Here is a 24,776-nt window from a genome sequence, read left to right on the forward strand (position 1 = left end):
TTTTCAAATTCATGAAATGTGATTGACGATACAGGTGAAGAGCTGGATCCAGTCATGAAATGTGCATTTTACTTTTTCAGGTATGTAAAACATGGTTTCATAACATCCTTTTTTTTTTTTTTTTTAGCAGTGTTTATTCAGTATCTTATGAAGTATGTTATCAATGCCAAATGCTTCTGCTTAATTGTTTGTGTCATACTGACAGTCATATATAGAAGATCCTCTAGGTGTATTATTGTTATTTCAAAATTTCTATACTGAATCTGAATAAAATTTTAGAAAATAGCTGATGTCTTTTTTCCATTTGAACATTTTTTCCAACCTACAAACTAAAAACAGTTAAAAAAAAAAAGCATCACTACAGTTTGTGTGTACTGTTAGGTTACCTGTTTTTCAGTAAGAATTACTCCTCAGTAACTGATTCTCAAGTCCTTTCATTGTAACAGTAAAATCAATAATTGATGTTTTTGTATTAATTTCAGGTGTGAAAGCAGGATTGGGTAGCTTTGTAGTAATGTACAGTCTAAAAGAACTCATAACATCTACTTCCTTATCACCAACTTTCACCTGTGGAGTAAGTTAGAATAGTATTAAGCAGAGGAAAATGAGCTTTGTTTGATTCGATAATATTGACCAGAAAAAAATTACATTCTTTGAAATGCCAAAGAGAGGAATTTTATTTCACTATTCGAATTTGTTATGAAAATAACAATTGATTACCAAAGGCAGAAGTTAGGGTACATTATAAAAGTAGCATTCCCCTCCAGGCAAATATAGGGATTATTTAGAACCGCTGTGGGTTCTAATTAATGGCTTCAGAACCATTTGGTATAAGCTTTGTGCTTCTAATCACACCTCAAATGAAGATTGTAGGAACTACTGACCTTTGGAGAAAGGATTGTTCTCTTGTGTTCAGGGGGGAAAAATAATTATTTGATCCAACAATGGAACATAAATTATTGGAAACTAATTCTTTATTTATTAAGACTTAGCAGATCTTAAAGAATCTTTCTAAAGGAACTATAAGTTTATTCAGTTTTCCACAGAAATTTTTACAGAAGATATTCCAAATCAGCAGTCTAACTTGAAAGCTGCATGTGCACAAGGAAATCTGATCACTCTATATGACCCTCCAAAGCCACTTCAAATACCTGGCTTAAGAAGGAGTGGGAACAAACCACTCCCTTAAGCGTATTGTTTGCTCTGACATTCAAGTAAAACTACTCCACAAAAATAGCAATCATTTAATTTTCATTATCATCAACAATCTGGTCTACAATCTCTCTCATATCCCAGCTAGTTAATTAAGATTATTTAAGAAAAAATACATACAGAAATATACAGTATGTGCAGTCAGTAGTAACTGCAGACTGTATAAAGGCAACTTAGATTCCTTTTACAATGATTTCCCAGATGTCTTGTAAGCTAAGTAATGCAGTATTTTAACATTTTGGTGGCAATAATCTTTTAAGACTGAGTTTTGAACTAAATAAGAATCAGGATGCAATAGACAAATAAGACATTGATATGTAATTGAAATATATCTTCAAAGTTCTATAGCTCTACAGTCTTTCTAAAGGTACTGGGTACATAGACAATGGCAGAAAAAAATACCTTACAAGACGGCAGCAAAGATTTTCCTTAGATAAATAATTTCTTAGTTTTACAAGCATAAATGTCATCCTATATGAGTAATGTGGCATGTGCTGTTGTAAAGACAGAAGTATTGATGCCATTTTTGAAACAGAAAGCAGATACAAGTTTTGTCCAATGTTTTTGTCCCATTTTCTCACAACAGAAAATAATTAGCTGAGTGTTTTAAGGTAAACACATATAGAACATCGTGAGCATCATTGTTTCATTTTGAAGATACATGATTAAGGTGAAAAAGAGAAACTGCTAAGAGAGAGTGACTACATAAGCAATCAAGAACTTTGTAGCACATCTAACACATCCAAAATCACTCAGTCTTTCAAATAAACTCAGGATGATGACTCAGAATTAAAAAGCTATTTTGAGTGTGGCTCTTTCAAGTGTTTCGAAGCATTTCAAGTGTTTTTCTGCTGCATCTCTCTCTCGGAAATCAGCAGAGTGAGCTGTGTATTCACCTAGCTAGCCAAAAAGAAAGAGCTTATCTTCTGAGGTACTACAGGACTGCAGCAGAGACAAGACACAGTAAGATCCTTTCACAGACACTCTGTACCAGAGATGAGGAAGTCTGGGTTTTGTTCTCAAGACAGTAATGTTCTAGGGACCCATAATACACTAAGTAAAGGACACTGAGACAGAGATACTGATTGTACAATTGATCTTGCATGCACGAAAGGATGCCTGCCTTATTCTGTTTCACAGTTTGATATAAACCACAGCCAGAGATCTTGCACATAACAGAAAAGCTCGGTAGATATTCTGTGAGTTTGAAATTTTAAAAAAATAGATATATAAGCCATTACTTTTCACTATTTTCTTAATAACGTTTACATTAGCTTCTTAAAAAAAGATGCTTGATTTTGGGATGGAGTTTGTAAGACCTGCTCCATGAACAGATTTTTCAATCAAGAAATATTCCAAGATGATTACTTTACCCTACTGCAGGATTTTCACCACAAATTCATTGCTTTGAATTGGTAATGAAGCTAATTCAACTTACATGATCACATCCTAGCAAATCAGTAATATTGAATCATAACACAGTCGTATAAATCATCCTTGCAATTACTTGCAAAAACTATCTGTAGTATTTGTTTACATTTATACGGATTTTTAGCAGTTATATGGGGAAAAGAAATCTCTACAAAGTTGCTATTCTTGAGGACCTTAAAGATTGAATTTTTGATGTGTAGTCAATCCTGAGCTGAGGAAAAATAAAAGGATCTATAAATTGAAATCTGCTTTTTATTGAACAAAAGCAAAAATTACAGTTAGAAACTAAAGAATCAGGAAAAAACTGAAGAAGTATAACCAAAATTTTCATTAATCTAAAATGAAAAGGAAAGGTCTTCAGCAAATAAGGGATTCTTAGAATTCCATAACGAAAAAGCACACAGCAATCACAAATATAGATATATCTATGTGAGCGACTGTATTTTATTCTGATCTACAAAAATTATTTTTTATGGAATTTTTTGAAGTGTTTAAGTGACTTAGAGGAAAAGGATCCTTCAGACTTTATTCCTAAATCACTTCTTTTATCATCAGAATTAAGTACACTTTAAATACCTAACAAGGAAATGATATGCAAGAATTGCTTAATATCTATATTTTTACCTGAAACATAAATGGTTCTGTGGCAGATGAAAAGTTTAAACATTTTGACAAACGCTCTTCTGGGTCATATTTCTTCATATATGCCTTAATCATGACTGTCTTCGCAGTTCCCTGTTCTCCTGTGAGCAAAACCGCCTGTAACAGATATTTACTTCACATAAGTAGTATCAAAACTTATAATTAAATATACATAACAGACTTATTTTAGAGAAAGGGATACTTTCTGCATCTGCTTTTGAATGATATATTATTTGAGTAAGTTTTTCCTGTGTCTCCATAAGCAGTGACACAGTATGTGGTTTTCATCCCACCCAGATTCTTAGGAAAATCACTTACAGAGTCAAAAGAAAAAGGTTGAAGCGAGAACGTACTAGAGGTTTTTCTTCCAGTTGCCCAACTTCCACTTTCGAACACATCCACCGCAGCAGTCTCTTGTAGTGGATGACCCTAAGAAGGCTTTCTTTATAAAGGAAAGTAGCCTCTAGCATCTAATTTGAATATAAAATTTCTACTATTTGGTTTGGCTATAGGTATTCTTTGTGACACATGCTTGTAATAGAAGGATAGTTCCTTCTTCCCAGAACTGTCCTTAAAGCAACAATACAGCATAGATTGGATTTACGTAAAACCGCTCTCAATCATATTACTAAAAGAGATACTCTAAAGGTCTGTAGAGACATGATGTAATGATAATTACAAATAAGAATAACAGATACTGAACTGTGTACAAAAGTCTTAACTGACCCAGAAATATCTATGGCTTTGTGGTAAATGTTAGTAAAGGCAGCAGACAATTAGATGGGTGAAAGACTGTTGAATTCCACCCCTAGAAACGTAGTTCTTTTTGAAGTTCCTCTTATATTTCCATATATTGTCTAATATACCGGATCCAATCTTTGTCTCTAAACTGAATGTGTGAGGAGATACATAACATGAATTTGCAGTGAGTATTATACTACTCATGTCCCCTGTTAGGCCAGTGAAACCAGTAGGAGAGAAGTAATTTATCAGTGAAACTCTGAATTCCACTCCCAAAAGGAACTGAAAACTACTCCTAGTTAACAGTAACAAAGGAAAATCACCTGTTTTCAAAGCGGGCAGTTATTCTTCAACTTTCCTCAAAAACACCATCATCCTTCCTTTCCTTCTCCTAAACTGGAATTTGAAGCCTGTTACCTAGGTTCCCCAGCCTAATTATGCCAACATAAACTGACTTGGCAAGAAAGGCCTTCTGGATTCTTAAAGAGTCCATGTGCCCTCTGACAGCGGTATGTTTTTCAGAATTGGAATCAAACCTGACCTGTGCGTTGTGTACTGAATTTCATCGACTGGCTGTCATGGACATGCTTGATTCTTTCTCTAAACAGACATGGAGGAATATGAAACCAATGCATTTTTTTTCAGAATACTTTTAGCAACAAGATGATTGCTATTGCATAGGGCCTTTAGATCACTTAGTCAGGATATCAAGATAGACAAAGCAGATTTTGGCCAAGGATGTTCTCAGAACAGTCAGGAAATCTTAGAATTTTTCCCAAAATTTGTTTCTCCTTACTGATTGTTTCATTATTGGAAACAAACTCCCTTTTGATGAGAATATAATTTTTCTGTCTCCTTATCACTGCAGTATTTACGACAGAAGCATTTGATGCTTCTAATACGGCACTTATGGCTCTTACAAGTCATACTATCTTACCGTATGCCTCACTATACATATTTCTATTTTCAAAGCATTTTTACTCCTCTCTGGTGGCTTATTCAAATTAAAGGTGCAGAAAATTCTTCTTTCAAGCTGAGATTTTGATAGGAAGTACTTTATTTCTGCTTTCTCTTAATATTACATATTTAAATATATAACATTATAAAACTTACTCTCTGGTTAAATCTATACACTAAGTGTCATTTCCATGAAAAAAAAAAGAATAAGTGTGTCAAGAAAAGAAAGTGGCCTCCTTCTTATCTTGGTAAAACCTGAAGCTAAATCAGAAAGTTGCTGAACCAAAGGATTAATACTTCTTTCCTCTCTTAAACCTTTTATAGAAACTACCCATTTCATCTCATGAAAGTGAGCTAATTAAGAACCCTGCTCTTTTTTGAGACAGGTAAGAATACTGCATGATTTTTTTGTAGCTCAGATTTTCATCCTACTTATGTTTTTGACAGATGGTATTATCTTAATTATTATGTCCACGCCATGAAAGGAGTTTAATCAGTTTGCAAACCAGACTATTTATTTATTTATGACTGTGAGCACTGAAGTTGATAATGCAGGAGATTTGAAATGCTCAGATACTCCTGACTTGCTCTTGCTTTAAATTAATGCTCACCAACAGATAGCCACAATGATACCACATGGTCTCATTCTTCACCCTGTTTTTGAACATCTATGTGATCAGTTGACCATGATTACACAGATGATAGTAATAATCTCACAGAGCCAACAAGTAAAGTCAAACCTGTAAAACGCCACTTAGGTTTCATCTAGTACATGTAATTCAGCTGTAGCTGGAAAGAAAGTTCATGCTGCTGTGATCTGATCCAGGGGGGACAAAAAAAAAAAAAAAAAAAAAGATCTTTCTCTATCACAGTTCAATATGTGTTTAAATCAAACCTTAACAAATAAAAAAATGCTTGAAAACAAAGCAAGCTCACTACTTCCATGGAGGTGAACGTTCTGCTCAACAGGGAAGCATAGACAAGTCCCATTGCACACTGAACGCTGAAACTTTTCAACTGAAGAGAGTAAAGATATAAACTATACACCACAGAAACACTGAATTGTGGAAAAGGCCAGGTTTCAGAGACTCTTTTTGGAAGATTTAAATGTTTGTTATTTCTATTGCAAAGATGGCCAAAAGAATGTACCTGGAAATATAATTTAATAAATATAATAATATCTCCCAAGGCATTAATGTACAAAAATTAATTATTTGTTTCCAAATATAAAGATTTTGCATGTTTTCATAATTTGTGTCAGATACACCAAAGGCACAGCCACATTATGGCCTCTGGAACATTTCCATCAAATCCAATCAACAGGTTTTCTGTCCAAATCCCAGAATTTTACAGAAAAAACAGGTTCCAGCACTGGCTTATGCAGTTGTGGTATTTCCAGCTACTAGGAAGAGATTACATTGACTATATTTCACAGGCTGACACAGATTTCCACAGAAAGTTGCTAGAGTTAAGACCATTATGCTAAAGCAAAATACATATTTTTCAGATCTTCCTCTGTTTGAAAATAGGCCTATATATGTTTTAATAACTATTGTTTAATGCGTCCTGAGTAAAAAGCCATGACACCAGATTGGTCCTTATTGGTTAAAGCTGTATGAGGAGTAGTCTCCTTTTCTATAGCTGTGGCTACTGCTATTAACTACAGCTTTCCTAATAAGAGAAAAAAACAAAGTAAAAGCTAGGAATTTCAGGTTTTTAGTGAACTACCTAGTGAAATTTATTTTCCTTTTTTTCCTTTTCAAAGAAGCACAAATCAGAAAAATTAATATGGTGTAAAGACTAAGAACAAGGTTTTATATATTTCTTTGAGAAAAATGATAGGTTGTTGGAGTTAAAACTTATTATTTTATAAAAAGGATATATTAAATGTTTGGCCCATGCATAGAAATAAGTACAGAGGATTCATGTTAAGAAAATAAAAATAAAGCAATATGTAAATAGTGATGCACCTGGAACGCAATAACTAGAACGGAGAACATGAAGAATGATTGCAACCCTCAGTTACTTTATAAGTACGCTTCTATGTATTTCATATAGTAGGCATATGTGTAAGTAAGTAATCCTGTACTTACTTTCTGTTGTTTTGCAATTGTGTCTATCAAAAACTGAGTTCTGACATTATCAACATTTGGAACCAGAATAGATGCATAGTCTGGGACATTATCTGTTAGATAAACATATTCCTGAACCTTTTTATTCCAGTGCTCCCAGTCACCTAAAATGACAAAAAAAAAAAAAAAAAAAAAAAAAAAAAAAAAAAAAAGGAAAGTATCACAATATTTTGATTGTATTCAACATTTTGTTAGTACAAAAAATAAATAATCCTTTAATCCTAGATATTATGGGTGAAATACTACAAAGCATCAAAAGGGATAAATTTTCTCAAATCTAGCTAAAATGCATCTAACAAAGGACATATTTAGTCATGACCTCTGATTAGTCTACAATCCTGCTAGATATACACATATTTCTTAAATTTATACCTAGCTTTCTAAATAAAAAACCCAAAAGAATGTTTACCTAGAAACTAATTCTCATGCTGCTGGTGAAAAATTATAGAACGTTGAGGATATGGATTGCGTATGTGTACACTAAATCAACATAGCTGGCAAAAAAAACCCTGAATTTGGATACAAAAGAAATAGATGTATTCATGTGACAATATACTCTGAAAGAACAGTAAATTCTTTGTGAAATTGCTTGTATGTGTCTTTTATTTAAAACACAAACTTGTTGCGGAAAATATCACACTACTCAAAATATCAATATTCAAAACGTCACACTATTCTTACAGTTTTATAAACTGTAAGATTTATTACTGATTATCAGACGTGGATAAATAATAATTATTAAGTGGAATTAAAATCGAGTTATATTTTTAACAAAAAATACTAGCTGTAGAAATTAAATATAAAATTAATATTAATTTAGAATGAAACAGCCTAAGCATAAGTTATCTAATAATTGTAGTCTGGTTGAGTTAATAGAAAAGAAATCTACGAGAATGAAATTAAAAACAAAAGAAATAAGAAATAAGAAAAAGTTACCAATGAGCACTCTACCCCTTGTTTCTGAGTTCTCACCTCCAAAGAGGTGCTGCATACAGAATGTGTGTTACTACTATATCATCATCATCAGAAATGTCCATTCATATGACTGTTTAATAAGGACTAAAGGACCAATTTTAAATTTCAAAGAAGCTACACTCACTTTTAAAATACCAATATATTACTAATATATTACTAATATATTAGTAACATACTAATACAAATGTTAGTGCTTTTCTTACCGTAATCAGTAACATAAAAGTCATACATTGTTTGACTGGTGCCAAGGGAGACTTCTGGTAACTCTAACTTGTTGTCATGAGCTCTAATGAGGGCTTCAAGTTTATCTCTACCGTCCAACTCTAGAAGGGCACCTAAACTCCACATTATTGCAAAGCAGAACAATTTATGCAGATGAAATATAGATGATAAACCACCTTCTTCCTTCAATAGAATCAAACTGTCCAGAAGATTAATAGACTGAAAATATTTTAAAATACTATACATTAAGAAAATATTACATAATCACTTTTAATGTTTATACATATTTTTATATATTCAAACTTTAAAACATAATTTGAAAACCAATACAGGTTACTAAAGAATAACATAAAATTCAGAACTACAAACCCAAGAAAATAGATTAAAGATATCTACATAAAATTGGATAAATTTTTCAAAATTGCTTAAGTAATTTGATCAACTATCCTTTTAAACTATGCCTACATAATAAATGTCATTTAAGAGCTAGGGTAACAGAAGATATTTTTAAGGGATTTTATAACATCTAGTGGCATATTCAGAACTCCAAGAGTAGAGGGGACCCAGCCATTTCTTTCCATCTTTAAGCATGGAACAATTTTCAGCATCTGTCTAATGTATTTATCTCAATTAAGGTCAAGTAATGCATCTATCACATTAACTTATATTTTGAGTTTAAAAAAAAATAGATTAAAATATCCTATTTTATGATTTCTTCACTCTGTTTCTAAAGAACTAGATTCCGGATTCTAGAAATCTAGTGACTTGCTATCTACAATTCTGTGATGTCACTCTTGAAGCCAGATGTTTGACTGCCTTAGATCACAACACTCATATTCCCATTCTACACAAGGCAGTGTCAAGCACATAATTTCAAAATATGTCTTTTTAATAGAGAAGCTGTTTTTCAATCAGCTCTTGGGATTAGTACTCTTTATGCTGTCTTGGATCTCATACTTGAAGTGGGAAGTAATGCAGTAGCATACGCTTTTAACACAGGCTAAAGGACATAGTTAGAAAACTTTTGACTACTTTAAAATTTGGTTTAAAAAAAAAAGATTAATCAGTATTAATTACTTCATAACATTAAAATAATGACACTTCTTTTCTTTGGAAGACTGTCAGTTTATCTAATTATTTCCAGGATAGGCTGTGTCCTAGTTTATTTGAACAAAATCTGTATGTTACCTCAAATTCAAGCTTGAGTTCAAAATTTTCCATGATGCTCTGGGTCTTAGCAAAATTCTGTAAAAAGTTTTTGAAGAAAGAAATCAGAAAAAATTAAACTGTCTTATAAAAACACACAAATGGTTGCAACTAATCAGATGAAAACTTCAGCTTGCCGAGCATCTCATCTGCAATAGTGACCAAAAGTGGACACTTGGAGAAGAGCAAAAACAAAGAAAAAACTCTCTTGGCTTGTGGTGGCACTGAGGGTGGTACTTCCTGCTGGTACTCTCTTCACCTTGGGGCTTTCTCATCCAAAAACAGTTTTTCTGGGTTTAGCAATCCTCTATGGATTTTTCCACCCTGAAAATCAAGACTGGTCTTGATCCTACATAAAATTTTATCACCTAGAACACCCTTTGGCAAGGTGTTCCATAGGTCTGCTATTCATAGCATTGAACAGTTTGTTTTTCCCCCTATGTGAACTCCTTCATGCTTACCTTCACTGAATTTCATTTGCCATTTTATTACCTATTTATTCAGTCTCATAAAGTCAGTCTTCAGTTCTTCATGGTTAGCTGTTTTGTCCTTACTACCCTGAATAATTTAGTATCATCAGTAAACTTCTTCACCTAAAACTTTTCCAAATTGTTTATGAACATTTTGAACAGCATTGGTCCCAGCAAAGGTACATCAGGATCTGCGGTAACTTCTGTCCTTCCTAAGAACTGATACGCCAATCACACATTTCCTACCTTCTAATCAGTTATTTATCTAGAAATTAAGCTCCTATCTTCTGCCATGACTGCTTAGCTTCCATGTAAATTTCTGGTAAAGAACTTCATCAAACACCTTTGCTCCTTCACGTGCATCATAGCAATCACATCTCCTTTAGCTACTCAGTTTATTTTTTCCAATGGTTTTGTAAGGCAGGATAACCCTCCCGAAAAACTGTGTCAACAGAACCCCTAATCAGGAGGCTAATAAGGTACAGTGCTTCTGCACATAGACCATTTATGGCAAAACTGGGTTCTTAAGGTTCTGGAAACGAGAGGCGGTGTGGAAAAGAAGGGTTCTCAAAAGAAGTGGTCTTGGAAAAAAAAGCACCTAGAAAGAAGGAGATGAAGATCCTGGTTGGAGGAAAGATCCTGGAAACGGGGGAAGATCTTGGAGATCAGAGATGCATGTAGACAAACGCTGGATGACACGAAGAAACCTTGTCAAGTAAAGCCCAATCCTAGTAGCTGCAAGCAGCTGTACAGGACAGAAACCAACACAACTTTTTGCCTTACCTTTCCACACCAAGAATGAAATCCTTGCTGGGAAGAGAAATCAAAACTAAATGCATGTAACACTGGGGGGGGAAGCAAGTGAGGAAGTGAATCTGTGAAATTATCACGTAGGGTAAAAGCTCTGGTCATGCCAGTTCTTAGATAAATCCCAGCATGGAGATCTACTAAGACTTATTTACTCTGTCGCATCTGTGACAGAAATTTACTAGAGTTTTTCATTCACAGGAACAAACATTTGATACAGATTAAATCACGGAAATATTTCCCTGACCAAGCAGTATGAGTAAAACACTGACTTGCTCACACTTCCTAACAAGCCCTAATCAGAAATAACGTAGAAACTTCTAGTCCCAGGAAAAGTCTTCCATGAAGACAACATCAATTCAGTCAGAAGTTTCACAGATAACAAAAGTAGAAGAAAAAAATATTATCTCTCTCTGAAAATTTTGTGCATAACTTGTCCATCTTGTTTGTCATCATAAATTGGCAAGTTACATAGTTTCTGCCTGTGGACTTCAATTCTATAGATACCCTAATTCCATTTGATACTGTGTAGTTAATCTTTGGAGCATTTACTGTGGCTATTAATTTGCAGCAAAATACTTTATATTGTTGAAAATCTGAAGCTAAATCCCTAATGAACAGTAAAGAGATATTGGGTGCAAATTTACTAATTTAATCTTTAAAGTGTTATGCAAAATATTATCTTGCCTACCCTCTTACTCATAGGCACTACTGAATTTGAGAGTGTCAATATAAAACTGAGATTACATGGACAAAGGAAAAGTCTGGAGACCTAGAATCTGCAGATGGTAACAGACTCATAAACAAATCAGCTGGAGATATGCAGTATAGGACTGATAGTCTTGTAAAATCTGCCAAACACATAATTTTGTTATTAATAAATCACTGATAAAGTTTGGGCTCCACTCAGGGTAGAATTCTGGTTGATAGGAAGGGACAGGTAAAAATTACTACATTGACCTTGCAAGAGCTGACTGACAGAATCACAGTTATTACATCTGGAGATAAAAAGATAGTTAGAATTATTCTTCACTCTGCTGACACTACCAGTAGGGTTAGACTGACCCTTACCACAATTTGTTTGATATTAAAAGAACTGAAATGACACCACTAGCTTATTAAACATATTCTGAAAACTTACTGAAGCCTGCAAATTCCAGTCACAGAAGGCTAGCCTACATATGAAGCAATAAAGAGAAGTAAAATTTTCTTCTGTACATCTCTAACAGTTCCTCTTATATTCCCTAAGAAACAACTTACAAGTTTGAGGTTTTCTTTGTTAGGAAACAATCTTTTCAAAACAAATTTTATTGCTATCAAATGTTCTCTTTGCTATTTCTGCATGCTTACTATAGTCAGTCAATTCATACAGACTTACACAATATCTGTTTTACCTGCATAATGTAGTTACACTCCAGAAGCTCCATTTTTGGATTAAGATTTATTTTCATATATGCATATGCTGGTTCAAAGATTCTATCATACAAACTTTGTAAAACTTCAGCTTCTTGAGAAGAACGTTTTTTCAGCCATGCCTGAAAAACATTCACAATATTTTTCTGTATAAAATGTATAACAAGGTGAAGTTCGGAGTAGCCAGCAATGATAATCTTACTTGCAATATTGGTCTCCAGCTGAGGGCAGAAGAACTGATGTAGACCATACCCTTTCGAGAAACTGTTGCTGGAGAGGCATTATCGATGTTGTGGACCTCAAATAACAGTTTACATGTAGGAGACATAGGAATGCTATCTCTGTTTGCTAGAGTGAGGGTCTTGTTATCATCCAAAACTGAATTTAGATTCTCAATCCAGACTGCATCTACAGGACCATCTAAAATCAGAAACACATTTTCACCTGGAAAAATAATCAAAAGAGATATAGTTCACATCACCATGCTGAAAGAGCAAGAAAATAAGTTTACAGAAGATGATCTAGAACTTAAATAATGTATAAAAATTTTCTGAAGATAAGTAAGCAAAGTAAAACACATTTTTTCTTTCAGTTCAGTCAGTAATTGTACCTGCCTATCTGGAACCATCATTGCAACAGTTCTAAACTGAATTTTGAGATTTTCTGGTAGTTCCTGTCGTCCAGCATATCCAGGATTCTATACAAGAAAACATACTACATTATCGTTTACAACAGTCAAAATAACATCCTTTTCATTGTTGCATAAAAGTAAATTTATGCATAAATACCTCGATCTGTTCAGAGTTAGAACCCTTGTCTACTAATGATTAAAATGTGAAGGAAAAACCTTCAACCATAACCACGAATTTAATAACTTATGCATAATTGCCAGATTAATAACTGAATTTCTTTATCATAACAACATGGAATACAATCTAGTTGGTTCCTTTCTTCTAGTACATTCCCAATGCAAATAAAGTTTTAATTACTATTTTGCAGAAGAGGTAGGTTTTGTAACATATTAAAAATTCAGTGTCTAGAAAGAGCCAAAACAATAATAATTAAAAAAAAAAAAAGCTAACAAGTAGTCTACAATGAAGAAATATTAGGATGCCTTCTCTATTTCTTGTGTCTAAAAGGCTAGCCTTAATATACAGAATCTCACTGAATGTTTAACAGTTTGTGAGTGAAGCCTATCCACTGAAGTAAGAATCATATAAGAAACTGTAACTCTCTTTTAGTGACAGAACTGATTTTAATAATGGCTCAAGAATACACAGAGAACAGTTTGTAATGACACAGTAAAAATAACACAGTCAACAAAATTAAAACATGAAAACTTTACAGCAAAATTATATGAAAGAAATTTTTAATGACCAAGGAAGTTTGACTAATAGAAGATTTCTAGAAACTTGCTGCAGACATGAGGAATAACTCTGACATCAAACAGGTGACATTTAAGAAATTAGAAGCAGTCAAAAGGTATTTATGAACTTCAGTTAATTAATTTGTATACAGTATAATTTGTCACTTCTGTGGAATTATTACTACATTTACCATTGTTAGGAAAATCCTAAACTCTGGATTTAAATCTACACAGTCTCCATCAGAAAAAATGAACTTCTTTTTTCTTTCTTTTCTTGCTGTTAAAATAATATAGATTTGTTGTGCTGCTACTGACAAGACAGGCAACTCAATTCAGTTGAATTCATCAAAACATCCCCAAGATCCAGACTGCGCAAGACCTAAAACAGGGATAGAAAAATTTATTGTCTGTTGTTCTTCATGGATCTTTGAGATATCTGAACTAGATGTCTTCAAATAATTAAGTAAGATTAGTTTTATTTATTGCCCTGTGGCCAAGGCCTAGCTTCTTCCAATCCCCCTGACTGTTTCCATATCAATCTGAATTAATATTAGTTGATTTATACAAAATGCTTTAAAGTGAATCAAAATCAGAAAAAACTTTTTTGATATCTTGGGGCATTTGGCAGATCTTTCATCCAGATCTTTCTGTAAATGTAGCCTTTTATTATAAAGCAGCAATTCAATTATTTGCAAAAATATGTATTGTTAATCTAAAAAAACTAAAAATTAGTGACTTAGAGCTACAAAAGACTAGCCCTAAATGTTACAACAGATATCCCAAGTTTTCTATTTTCATTTGTGTCTCCCAGCCTTCAGAATGCTTTTAAATTACTTTTTACTTGCCTCTTACAAATCATAAAGGTTAAAATTAAAAATTCAAATTATTTTGAACTAGGGTTTTAAATAAAACTCTGAATCTCACAAGACAGAAAATATTAATCTTAGAGCATATATCTCTACGCGTAGGCATTATCATCTGAAGTCCACACTAAACTACAAGTTTTTCATGTAATGGTACAGAATATTAACAACATGCAAAGTGTGGACAATGCTCTGTGTGAATTTGTCTGTGAAAGAAAGAGAGGAAGACATAGAAAGAAAATTAAATGGAAGCAGAAATCTAGAAGCATGATATTAATAACAATAATATTTTCATAAAGGATTAATTTCACAGTTGCCTAATTTCAGTTTGGAAAAGTAACTTGTATTTAGTAACAACTAAGAGAATAGTTGTTCCTTTAGCAACATTTTATGAGAAAATTTGTAGCAGCTTTTTTTTTTTTCAAATGGTATTAAAGTACCAGTAGGCAGTAGCTCTCTTTCATGTATACTGAGAGCTATTTAAAAATGAAAAATTTATCCAGTTCATTCAGGGTATATTATTGTTACGCAGTTAAGACTAAATCACTTTAAAGGGATTCTGTCGTGTACTCCAAGATTGACTTTCAAAGGGCTACTATGTTTATAAACCCATAGCTTTAGGCACTTCTATGTCACAATTATTTGCTTGCTAAAAAAATAATATATTAAAAAAAATAATCAATACATACAACACCATAACTTTGAAAAATGAGCTGACAGAAACCTCATGAAGTTCAAGTCCTTTATCTGGAACAGGGTAACTCCATGCAGCAGTACAGGCTCAGTGCTGGCTGCCTACAAAGCAGTTTTGCAGAAAAAGACTTGGTGTCCTGCTTAACAACTAATTGAGCATCAATCAGAATTATGCCCTTGTAGTACACGAAGCCAGCTGTGTATTCGGCAAGAGTGTAGCCAGAAGGTAGAAGAAAATCGTTGTTGGCCTCTACTCTACACTTGGGAGATAGCAGCTGGAGTACTGTGTTTGGTTTGGGGCTTACCACAAGAGGAGAGACACTGATATACTTGCACGAGTCCACCAGATGGGTGCCATGATGGTCAGTGGCTGGAGGACATGACACAGAGGGAGAGGCTGAGAGGACACGATTTGTTGACCCTGAAGAGCAAGCTAAGGGAAAAGTCTATTGCTGTTCGTAACTAGCTAAGAGGAGGCACTGAGAAATTGGAGTGAGCCTCTTCTCAGAGGTGCAGTGGAAGAAGAGGAGACAATGGACACAGGTTTCAACATGGGAAAATCCAAGTCAATGGAAGCATAAAAAAAATATTGCCATGGGGATGGTCAAACACTTGAGCAAGGGCCCAGAGGTGCTGTGGAACGTCCATCCATGGAGATAGTCAAAACTCAACATGAATTAGGTCCTGAGCAACCTGCTCAACTGCATCTGCTAAATGGCCTGTGGAGTCATTTAGTCATTCTAGCCTAGATAAAGAAGTCTTGCCTTTGAAAATCCTACCCAAACCTCTGAAGTCCATTTGATCAGAGCAGTTAAAAACTACTACGTGTTTTCCCAGAGCATTTCCCGTGTCTTTCGTCGTTTCTGTTTTACCGGTTCCAGCTGGTCCTGCTGGAGCTCCTCCCATGTTCATTCCCAAAGCCTGTGCTAAAGTTATGTAGCACCTATAAATGTTAATTCATATTAATTTATTAAATAATATGAAAGATGTATGCATTATATATAATAGAGTCATGTGACAGATTCTACAGCTCTTATGTTGAAATGTTACTTCTTCATAAAGCAGTTCCATTGATTTCTGTGACTGCAGGAAGTTCAGAGTGGTAAAAGCCACAAAATACAGAATTTAAACATTACTTCTAAAAGCAAAACTTTGTATCTGGTGTTAATCTACTTTATTACAGACAAGCTAAAAAATTAATGCACACCACATAAAGGAATTTAATTGTCATTAACTCTTTTGGCAGCTATAAAGAGCAGATTCTGCTGTTGAATTCTGCCACCCCATCATATTCTGCAGTATCTTAATCTGTACACATTTCATTAGGTTAGGCTACCTTTGTCTAAATCCTCAAGTGTGAAAGAATAAAGATATATGGTCCCTTCCACAATTACAGGCAAAAAATTTTTACAGTTCTAAAAAAACCTAAGCTTTACCGCTTTTTTTTTTTAAGACTAAAAAAGTTTAGACTACTGTTGTAGTTACATGTGTCTTAGTTATGATTTTCATTCGTGGTAAGGCATGGAAGAGTAATGCTAAAGGAATTAAATGGCAAAGTTCCTATACAAATGATGGGGTATTTTCACTGTCAAATCAACTGAACATAATCTGAATGCATTTCTGACTAAAGCATTTCCAGTTTTAATCCATAATTGAACAGAGTTTAATAACTAACTAGTTCCTACTGTTTAGCTTGAATCACTATAATACATTATGCCAAACTTGCACTGCAGGGACCTTGATGTTTTCTAAGTAATAAGAAACTTTAAAGTGAAATAAAGGTTTTACTTCTACAGTTTGACTGGGGTCAAGGCAAATTTTGGAGTAGAATTTAACATTTTGCATCAAAAATATTCGATTGGTGAGGGCAGTACAGTTCACTGTAGAAATGTACTGAACTTTCCACATTGTCACAATAGAAGTCCTATCTCTTCTAGAGAAATAAAGGTGTTCAAAAATCTGTACAGACACATACTCCACATAGGTAGCAAAGTAAATTTTTGTAGGTTGGAAGTTATTTTTGGCTCTTGAGGGGATCTTTTTGCAAGTGAAGTATCTTTTGGTCTTCTATTTTCTCATTTGGTCAAAAGTGATATCTCAAGAAAGGAATAAACGGAGAAAGAATTTTGACAAGAAAAGAAGCCAAGAAATTCCCAAGAGAAAAAAAGAAAAATAGTTCTCCTTGTTAAGCCACATTTAAAACAAAATTAATGGTCATTTGCTTGCCTGGCTACAGAAGAACGGCAGGCGAGTGCATACAGCTGGGACTTTGTCAAGATCTAGATTTTTATGGACAAATCTAAACTATTTCCCAGTATTAATAAGATGACAGACACTGACTGGTTGTCTTAGACTTTTGTGGCTAATTTTTGTTTAGCCACAAAAGTCTCTTTATAGAATCCCTTATTACAAAATTTGAAATATTTGATCTAATCTTTTCTTTAGTTTAGAAATACTGCTAAACATTACTATGTAACCTTAAAATGATTCATTGCTGTTACTAAATCTTTTTTTTTTTTTTTTTTTTAAGACTGGGCAGTGATAAAACTTCTCTAGGAATTACAAAGTGTACAAATCAGTGAGACCGTATTTTACCTTTTCTAAAAGAGTATGATTAAGCAATGTATGAGAAGATTTTCATGAATGACCTAGCCCACACAGGACTTAGTTCAGAATGTACCTCTTTGAAGATATATGTTAAATAAACACTATATATTAAAAGTATTCATTATGTATAATTGTTTTTCTAACCTGTCTGTAAGAGGTGTTATAACCAGACGATCAGTGCAACCCAGAAATTCATTTTGGTAAACAAAATCAACATCTGTAATGGATACCAAGACTTGACTGAAATCCTCTTTAAAGTAGAATCTAGACTGCTTTAACCATTCAAAATCAGTTGGTGATTTGATGTGCGTTTTTACCTTAAAAGGAAGTAAATAAATGTATATGTTATAACTGAGCATCCACGTTTATTGTCTTTGATAACTGTGATAAAATGCTTATTTGTATAAGAATAATGAGTGACTAGTCAGGTTAAAGTTCCTATGTAAGTAAACTGAAATACATATAAGCATCACATAATATGTTCAGATGTATGCTAAACTGATATTAAAAAATGTCCTGATCACTTCACCTGGTCATCACAACATCTGATTAATCAAATAAATTTTAAATTGCTTTAGTAGTGCAGCTCAGCCTCCACGTGAAATTTGCAAACACACTGCTAAATCCACCAAACACATTAGAACAAAGGGCATGATGAAGGAAGGATCGGACTGAGGCATGGAAGGCAAATTCTGTAGAATCTAATAAGCTTGTGCCATCACCAGTAAAAACACATGAAAGATGCAGTGTTGAGGGATGGCATTCGTCAAAGAATAAAGGAATGTAAACAATTATAAAATCTAAAGTCTAAAAAGTTCAAGTATAGGATTGGCATTATCTGTGGATTTCAGTAGGGGTTTTCATTTGTTTGTTTTCTGTGTATTCTCCTTAGGAATCAAAAAGAGAATCGCAGTAGCCTGCTCTCCGAAGGAGTAGGAGAGACAGAAAGAAGAAACTCTGAGATACGGAAGATGTTGCTATCATAGATGTAACTCTAGAACGGGTGGAGCTAAAGTGCAGCCTAGTGCCAACTACTGAGATTCTGTAACAAACCATGAGGAAATTATCTATGATAATAAAGCTGCAACACCCTCAGCAGACTCGATTTTTTTAGTTATGCAAATAAGAGTAATACAACAGTTTTTCAAAGAAAGGACATACTAAAACATTTTCGGCTATCAAAACAATTCTGTAGGAAGAAGTGGAAAATTGAAATATTCCAAGTGTAAAAATTTGGAGCAAATATCTAGATGACAGAACTGATGGATTCTATTCTAGTTTAAGCAAAAATGTACTATTTTTGCTATGGTGAGATTATAGACATCTCTATCTTAAAAACACATGCATACATGTGTAACTGTAGCTATGACATAAAAGAAAAATTATTAGGACAGAAAATGCATTTAATTGTCAGAAGTCTTTACCAAATCATCAAAAATATCATGCTGATGCACATGAATCAGGATATATTTAACTTGGATGTCATTATTTCTAAATTGAATACCATAGAAAATCCTACCTAAATTTTCTTGATCTCTGGAACAATGTTCCAAGCGATGAAACAGAAATTCAGATGTATCCAAATTGTTCCAGATTAAACAAAGGGCTATAGTTAACTCTCCTGTATCAGTAAAATGACAAACTCTTTAATGGCTTTCCACCTACAAATGTCTGTCTTTGTTTAAGATAAAAAGAATTTTTTCTTCATAACTTGTATGAAGCAGCTCATCATTATGGCCTGGTACCTGGCACCCTCTAGTGATACTCTGAAGAGCCAAAGATAAGCAGCTTAGTAATACTGTTGATCATACTCCTCTCTTCTACTGTTGTATGCAGTATCAGCTCTATGTCGTACATTATCACAGTCTTTTTGCTTCCTCTCAGTTAAAACTTTGAAGTAGCATCCTAAGCTGCCAGAAATTCAAAAGAAACACAACGCTTCCTGACAGAGGACAGGAGGCATATAGGACCATAACATAGAGGACTGAAAAACAAAGCAGAACAAGCTATTTCTCCTAGGGTGTTTCCTCCTTCCATCCTATTCTCCAACAATCATTAGAAACATATACCTGTTACAATAATTAATAGTTAATATACCTAATAACTGAACTAGGGCTGACTAGTGTACAACCAATTATTTAAATATTGACTAGCTGGTACTTCTGCAAATAGAAGCAGCTAATACTGTTTTCAATATTAAAATATTATTTTACCCATTTAGGACCTCATTAGGTCTCATTATTCTCTACATAACTGAAATTTTGGTACTTTGGTTAGAGCTGTGTGATTGATATGGAATTTTTAATGAAAGACTTATTTTGAGATTATTGTATTATAAAATATGTATCTGTTCTAGGTCATTTAAAAACAACATTAGCAGCAGGACTGACTTACTAGGTAATCATATGTATTTACTTTTATTGATAAAATACATATTTTTAAATGTATTTATATAATACATAATAAACTAATGCTTTAACATTTAGCTTCACAGATGTTTAGAAAAAAAACCAGAAAAATTAGAAAAATAGAAAAGTAAATTAGAAAAATTTACTTTTAAGCAAATACAAAGACTTCTTTTGCTCTGTGGAAATACCTAAACTATGCTTAGAGAATGATGAAAGGCATACTTACAAGATCATAGTTATAAAGTGGCTGACAAACTTTTTCAAGTGTGCCTAAGTATTTCACATTATCTTTTGATTCATTTGCTGCATGTGTGATTCTGGCATCTAACTCTTTCCACATCTAGAGGGAAAAGAGTACTGTAAAATATTGCATACATAGTGAACTATTTCTTTAACTTGCACTGATTTGCTGGAAGTAAACCTTGGAAAATTAATTTTTAAAAGGCATTGTCAAAGAAGGCAATAAAAATTATTTTCATTTATGATAATTTTTATCTGTATCTCTAAAAATGTCCTGTTCTTTCCCTTAATATATTAAGCATACCAGCACCATACTTGAAACTTCCCTCTCTTAATTCTCCTCAGGAAATTTCTCTTAGACTCAATTAAACAAAATAAATATCACAAGCTTTGTCTACTACAGTAAAAAACAACATAAGAAAGAAAAAATAACTACACTTAGTAGTTTAAAACGTCCAACATTCAGAACATTAATAACAGCTTTGCAGTTTGGTCCTTTGATCTGCTCAATAATAAAATTTAATTTAGCAGACATACATTTCCAGTGCTCTAGTTCAGTCAGTGGACCTGAATCCTCAGTTTCCTTCCTCATCTGCTTACTCTCAATCAGAACCTGCAACCAATTTGAAAAAAACACCAAATGTTTACTATAGAGAATAGACAAATCACTAAGAAGAAGAAAAGAAACACTCTGAGGATACTAACTTAAAAAGGAACAAGCTTGCAGTTAGACACATGAAAATGGTTCTGATTTGGAAAAGCATCCTAAGTCTGAATTGCACTTAATCATATTAAGCCAAAATGAAGGCAACAAATACGTATGTTCAACTGCCGTCATAAACTGGGTGAATCTCAGCACATACCCGTATTTTTTTCTTTAATCAGAATCTATGGATTGAAATGCTCCAAGTATAACATCACTTGTAAAAAATCTGAAGAACTATTTTAATAAAAACATTAAATATCAGACATAAATGTACGCATTTGTATGTTGATGAACATACAGTCAACTGTTTTTACATGTCTTTTACATTTTTATTCCCATGAGCTAAACACACTGAACATAGTATGCCCTTAGAAGTAGAGTATGTCCCATACAGAATCTGTGTTTTGACAAAGGGTTCTGTGCTTTATTACAGAAGTGTCAGGCACTAATTTCTTGGATAACTGACACCTTATCATGTAAGATTTATAAGGGATTAAAAAATGCCCTACTGGGCCTGGTCAAAGATCTTTCTAAGAGTAGTATCTCATACCATGACTGGCAGCAGAAACTTAACAGGTAATGTACAGAGTATACCTAATTGTGTATATACATATATATAATATGTAGTCTTCACCACTGTTATTACTCCTGCATCCTTCTGTCCTCTCCTTCTTATTATTTGCGTATTAACGGTTCAGAAACTCTTATTGTTGCTAGACTGTAAATTCCTAGGGATAAGGACTACCTACCTAACTTGACTTGTGCATAGAAGTGAAGTGCTTGTCTTAGGTGGAGATGCAGCTGAAGCTTTCAGCTAACTTCAGGTAAGTCTCATATATCATTTATAAATATCTATCCATATTCATGCCGGATTGATGTGTTAACACAATAACTTACCTGTTCAATTTGTCTATACCATATCACAAGTACTTCCTCTAGCTGGTGAACTGTGTCAGGATTAGCAGCTGCTGCAGTTACTTTCTCAAAGCACTGGAGTTTAGAAAATTTAATATAATCTATTTTTTTCAACTCAACAGCTCCTTCAATACTTGTTATAGCCCCTGAAAAAAAGCAATTACAATACAGAACCAATTAAGACTCTCAAATTAATTTATACCAGTGGAAGCAATTTAAATTTGGGAATATGCGTCTACAATCAGTGTTGTTTCAATATAATAGCCATTTTACTGCAGTCATATAAAGCGGAAAATTATTGTTTTAAATCCAATGTTCCTCCTTAAAAGTAACATAACACTAGAGAATTTTCTTAAGTAAATAATCTATCCACATATTTATTACACAAGTAATTGATCATTTTTTTTCCATGCAGAACATGAGAAGTTCCTTACCTATGTGCTACTGCCTTTAAATGAAAATTCTTAAGTAGAATTCTTCTAGTTTGATTGCTTCCTAAATGCAATGCTTACCTTCTAAAAATGAAAGGTATTCATTCAATCAGAAAAAGATTCACTATTATAAAAAAAGCACTCCAACCTGAGAGGAAGAGAAAGGCAAACAGTAACTTTTGTGTTTGTATGATTTTACACAGGAGGTAAGATGTGAGCTGCCCCTGTGGCTACCGCTTCTGCAAATAGCTTCTGGTTCAAGTCCATGTGATACAAAACACTCACTGTGTGAATACACATACAGGGTAATGCTTTAAAGGGTAAACCTTAACTCATGGAAGTCAAAGACATGACGTATATGGGAATTTACTAAATGACAATTTGTCAAAGGACAATGTCGACACAGTCCCAGCAGCCTAAACTGTTCATGAATAAACTAAAACTGGAAAATTTCCAACTATTAAAAAAAAAAAAGACAAAACAAAACCACAAAAACCCACAACTACAAAAAATAATTAAAAAAAAGGTCTTATAACCCAAAGGTCCTCAAGTGTCTGAATTAGTCAAACTCAGTGTAGAGCAGCAGTTTTACATGAAGTCAGAATGATCTAAAACTGTATACCATTTAGCAACCCTAAAAAAAGAAAATGTTAGTTGATTGACAACACTTAAGGCACCTCTGTGTTGTGTAAGCATAAGAAAAAAACAGGATTATTTAAGTACATTTTATGATATATAAATATCAGTAAACAAAGAATAAACCACAAATTTGGATTGAGACTAAATTTGGCTTGTAACTAATCAGCTCAAGTTCTAACAATTGATTTGTTTGACCAAAGGAGACAGTATCTGGCTGAGTTTCGAATGCTAAGTCAAATCTTACTAACAGACAAAAATAACATCACGCAATCAGAGAAGGCAAGGGCCGTATTTTTTCACATATGGTCATACTGTGTTTTGATACTCTACAAAAGAACAGTTTAGCTGGTTGCTGGTTCTTCACTTTGAAACACTATGAAAGACACAACACTAAAGACACCCAAAGAATGACTGAGCTTTCAGAAGTTCCACAGGTTTGGGATCTACTCACTCTACAAATCCACTTTATCCCATCTTTTAAACATTCAAAAATAAACAAAGCACTCAAAACTGGAAATTACTTAGTGGTCTTTCTAAATGTAATTACAGTAATTAAGTGGCGCAGGATTAATTTTCCCTCTTATTACTGAAGAGCAATCTTAATTTTCAAAATGGTCCTATGAAGTTACACATATTTTTGCAGAATCTGTGGCATTTCAGTGAGGATTTGCTTAACAAATAAAAATTATCATCTTTAGAATATAATAATGGCTGATATGGATGAAAATTGTTGGAACTGGTAGATGTGACAAGAGTCCCTTGGGTCAAAATAACAGCAATAATTACATTTTCCTTCAGTTAAGAAAGATGAAAAAGCCACGATCAAAAACCTTGGGAATATTTGCAAATCTGCCAGGAAACAAAGCTGAATGATTTAGTCAGGTATCCTGAAATGATGGATAGCACTTCATATCAAAGGCGCAATCTGCTACATATCTTGACTAATAATTGAAACCAATGAACATAGAGAACAGACTTACCGAAGGGGCATCCAAAATCATTTCTTCCACAGTTGTTAAGTCTAAACCTAGCCTGACACTGAGAACTTCAAAAATGTATTTATATGAAGCATCAACTTTTGCTCTTCTATAGTCTCTTGCTTCTTTGTATCGAGCCTAAAACATTAAACAGTCTTTCAAACTAAAAATACACAAAGTGATCACAGCAATGACCTGCTACTTAACTTGCAACTAACGCTGAAATCTACTGTCTTGTATTATAAGACTACATAACTGCCCTACTCTTTAAAAACATCTAAATTTTCAGAGGCTAACAGAAGAACAAATTATTAAGAATTATTATAAGATGTAAAGTCAAGTCTGAGGATATGTGAAGGAAAAGCAAACATTAAACATACTACAGCTTGATTTTAAGATATTTGTGTGCCATATTATCTGGTTTTACTTTTCACAATCAGTATTTCAATTTAATATATTAATATAGAAAGGCCACAACATCAATTTAAAACTAAAGTATCTAGAGTGGGTAAATATTTGCAGGAACTAAACCGGGTAAAGTTTTGCTTTGGTATAAATTACTCAGTTGATATCTCTTGCTTCCTTCCTCTGTTACTTCAAAATAAAATCTTAAAATACTGCAAACATGGAAAACAGACTCACTTTCTACCAGGAATAACTTAGTAAAAAAATGGAGTATAAACAAAAAGGAAAGGAAAATAAAAAGAAAGAAGAAGAAAAAAA

At 33.5% G+C, this 24,776-nt stretch overlaps 1 protein-coding gene across 1 annotated transcript in view; it reads right to left on the reverse strand.

The window, feature by feature from the left end:
- The window catches only part of LOC104157241 (dynein heavy chain 8, axonemal-like), a gene marked incomplete at its 5' end in the record, with an annotated part of 51,697 nt that extends 27,506 nt beyond the window's left edge, over positions 1–24,191 (reverse strand). Inside the window, 18 exon segments of the mRNA XM_009703001.1 lie at positions 389–408; positions 410–567; positions 3,268–3,402; positions 7,077–7,219; positions 8,294–8,531; positions 12,190–12,330; positions 12,411–12,652; positions 12,785–12,905; positions 13,766–13,953; positions 15,895–16,073; positions 17,882–18,054; positions 19,162–19,228; positions 19,403–19,503; positions 20,372–20,485; positions 20,846–20,998; positions 21,989–22,152; positions 23,389–23,449; positions 24,057–24,191. Of these exon segments, the coding sequence (XP_009701303.1) occupies positions 389–408; positions 410–567; positions 3,268–3,402; positions 7,077–7,219; positions 8,294–8,531; positions 12,190–12,330; positions 12,411–12,652; positions 12,785–12,905; positions 13,766–13,953; positions 15,895–16,073; positions 17,882–18,054; positions 19,162–19,228; positions 19,403–19,503; positions 20,372–20,485; positions 20,846–20,998; positions 21,989–22,152; positions 23,389–23,449; positions 24,057–24,191 (2,533 nt within the window).
- Between the last annotated feature and the right edge of the window lie 585 nt (positions 24,192–24,776).

Source organism: Cariama cristata, unplaced genomic scaffold (assembly GCF_000690535.1).
Source record: "Cariama cristata isolate BGI_N322 unplaced genomic scaffold, ASM69053v1 scaffold17486, whole genome shotgun sequence".
Lineage (NCBI taxonomy): Eukaryota > Metazoa > Chordata > Aves > Cariamiformes > Cariamidae > Cariama > Cariama cristata.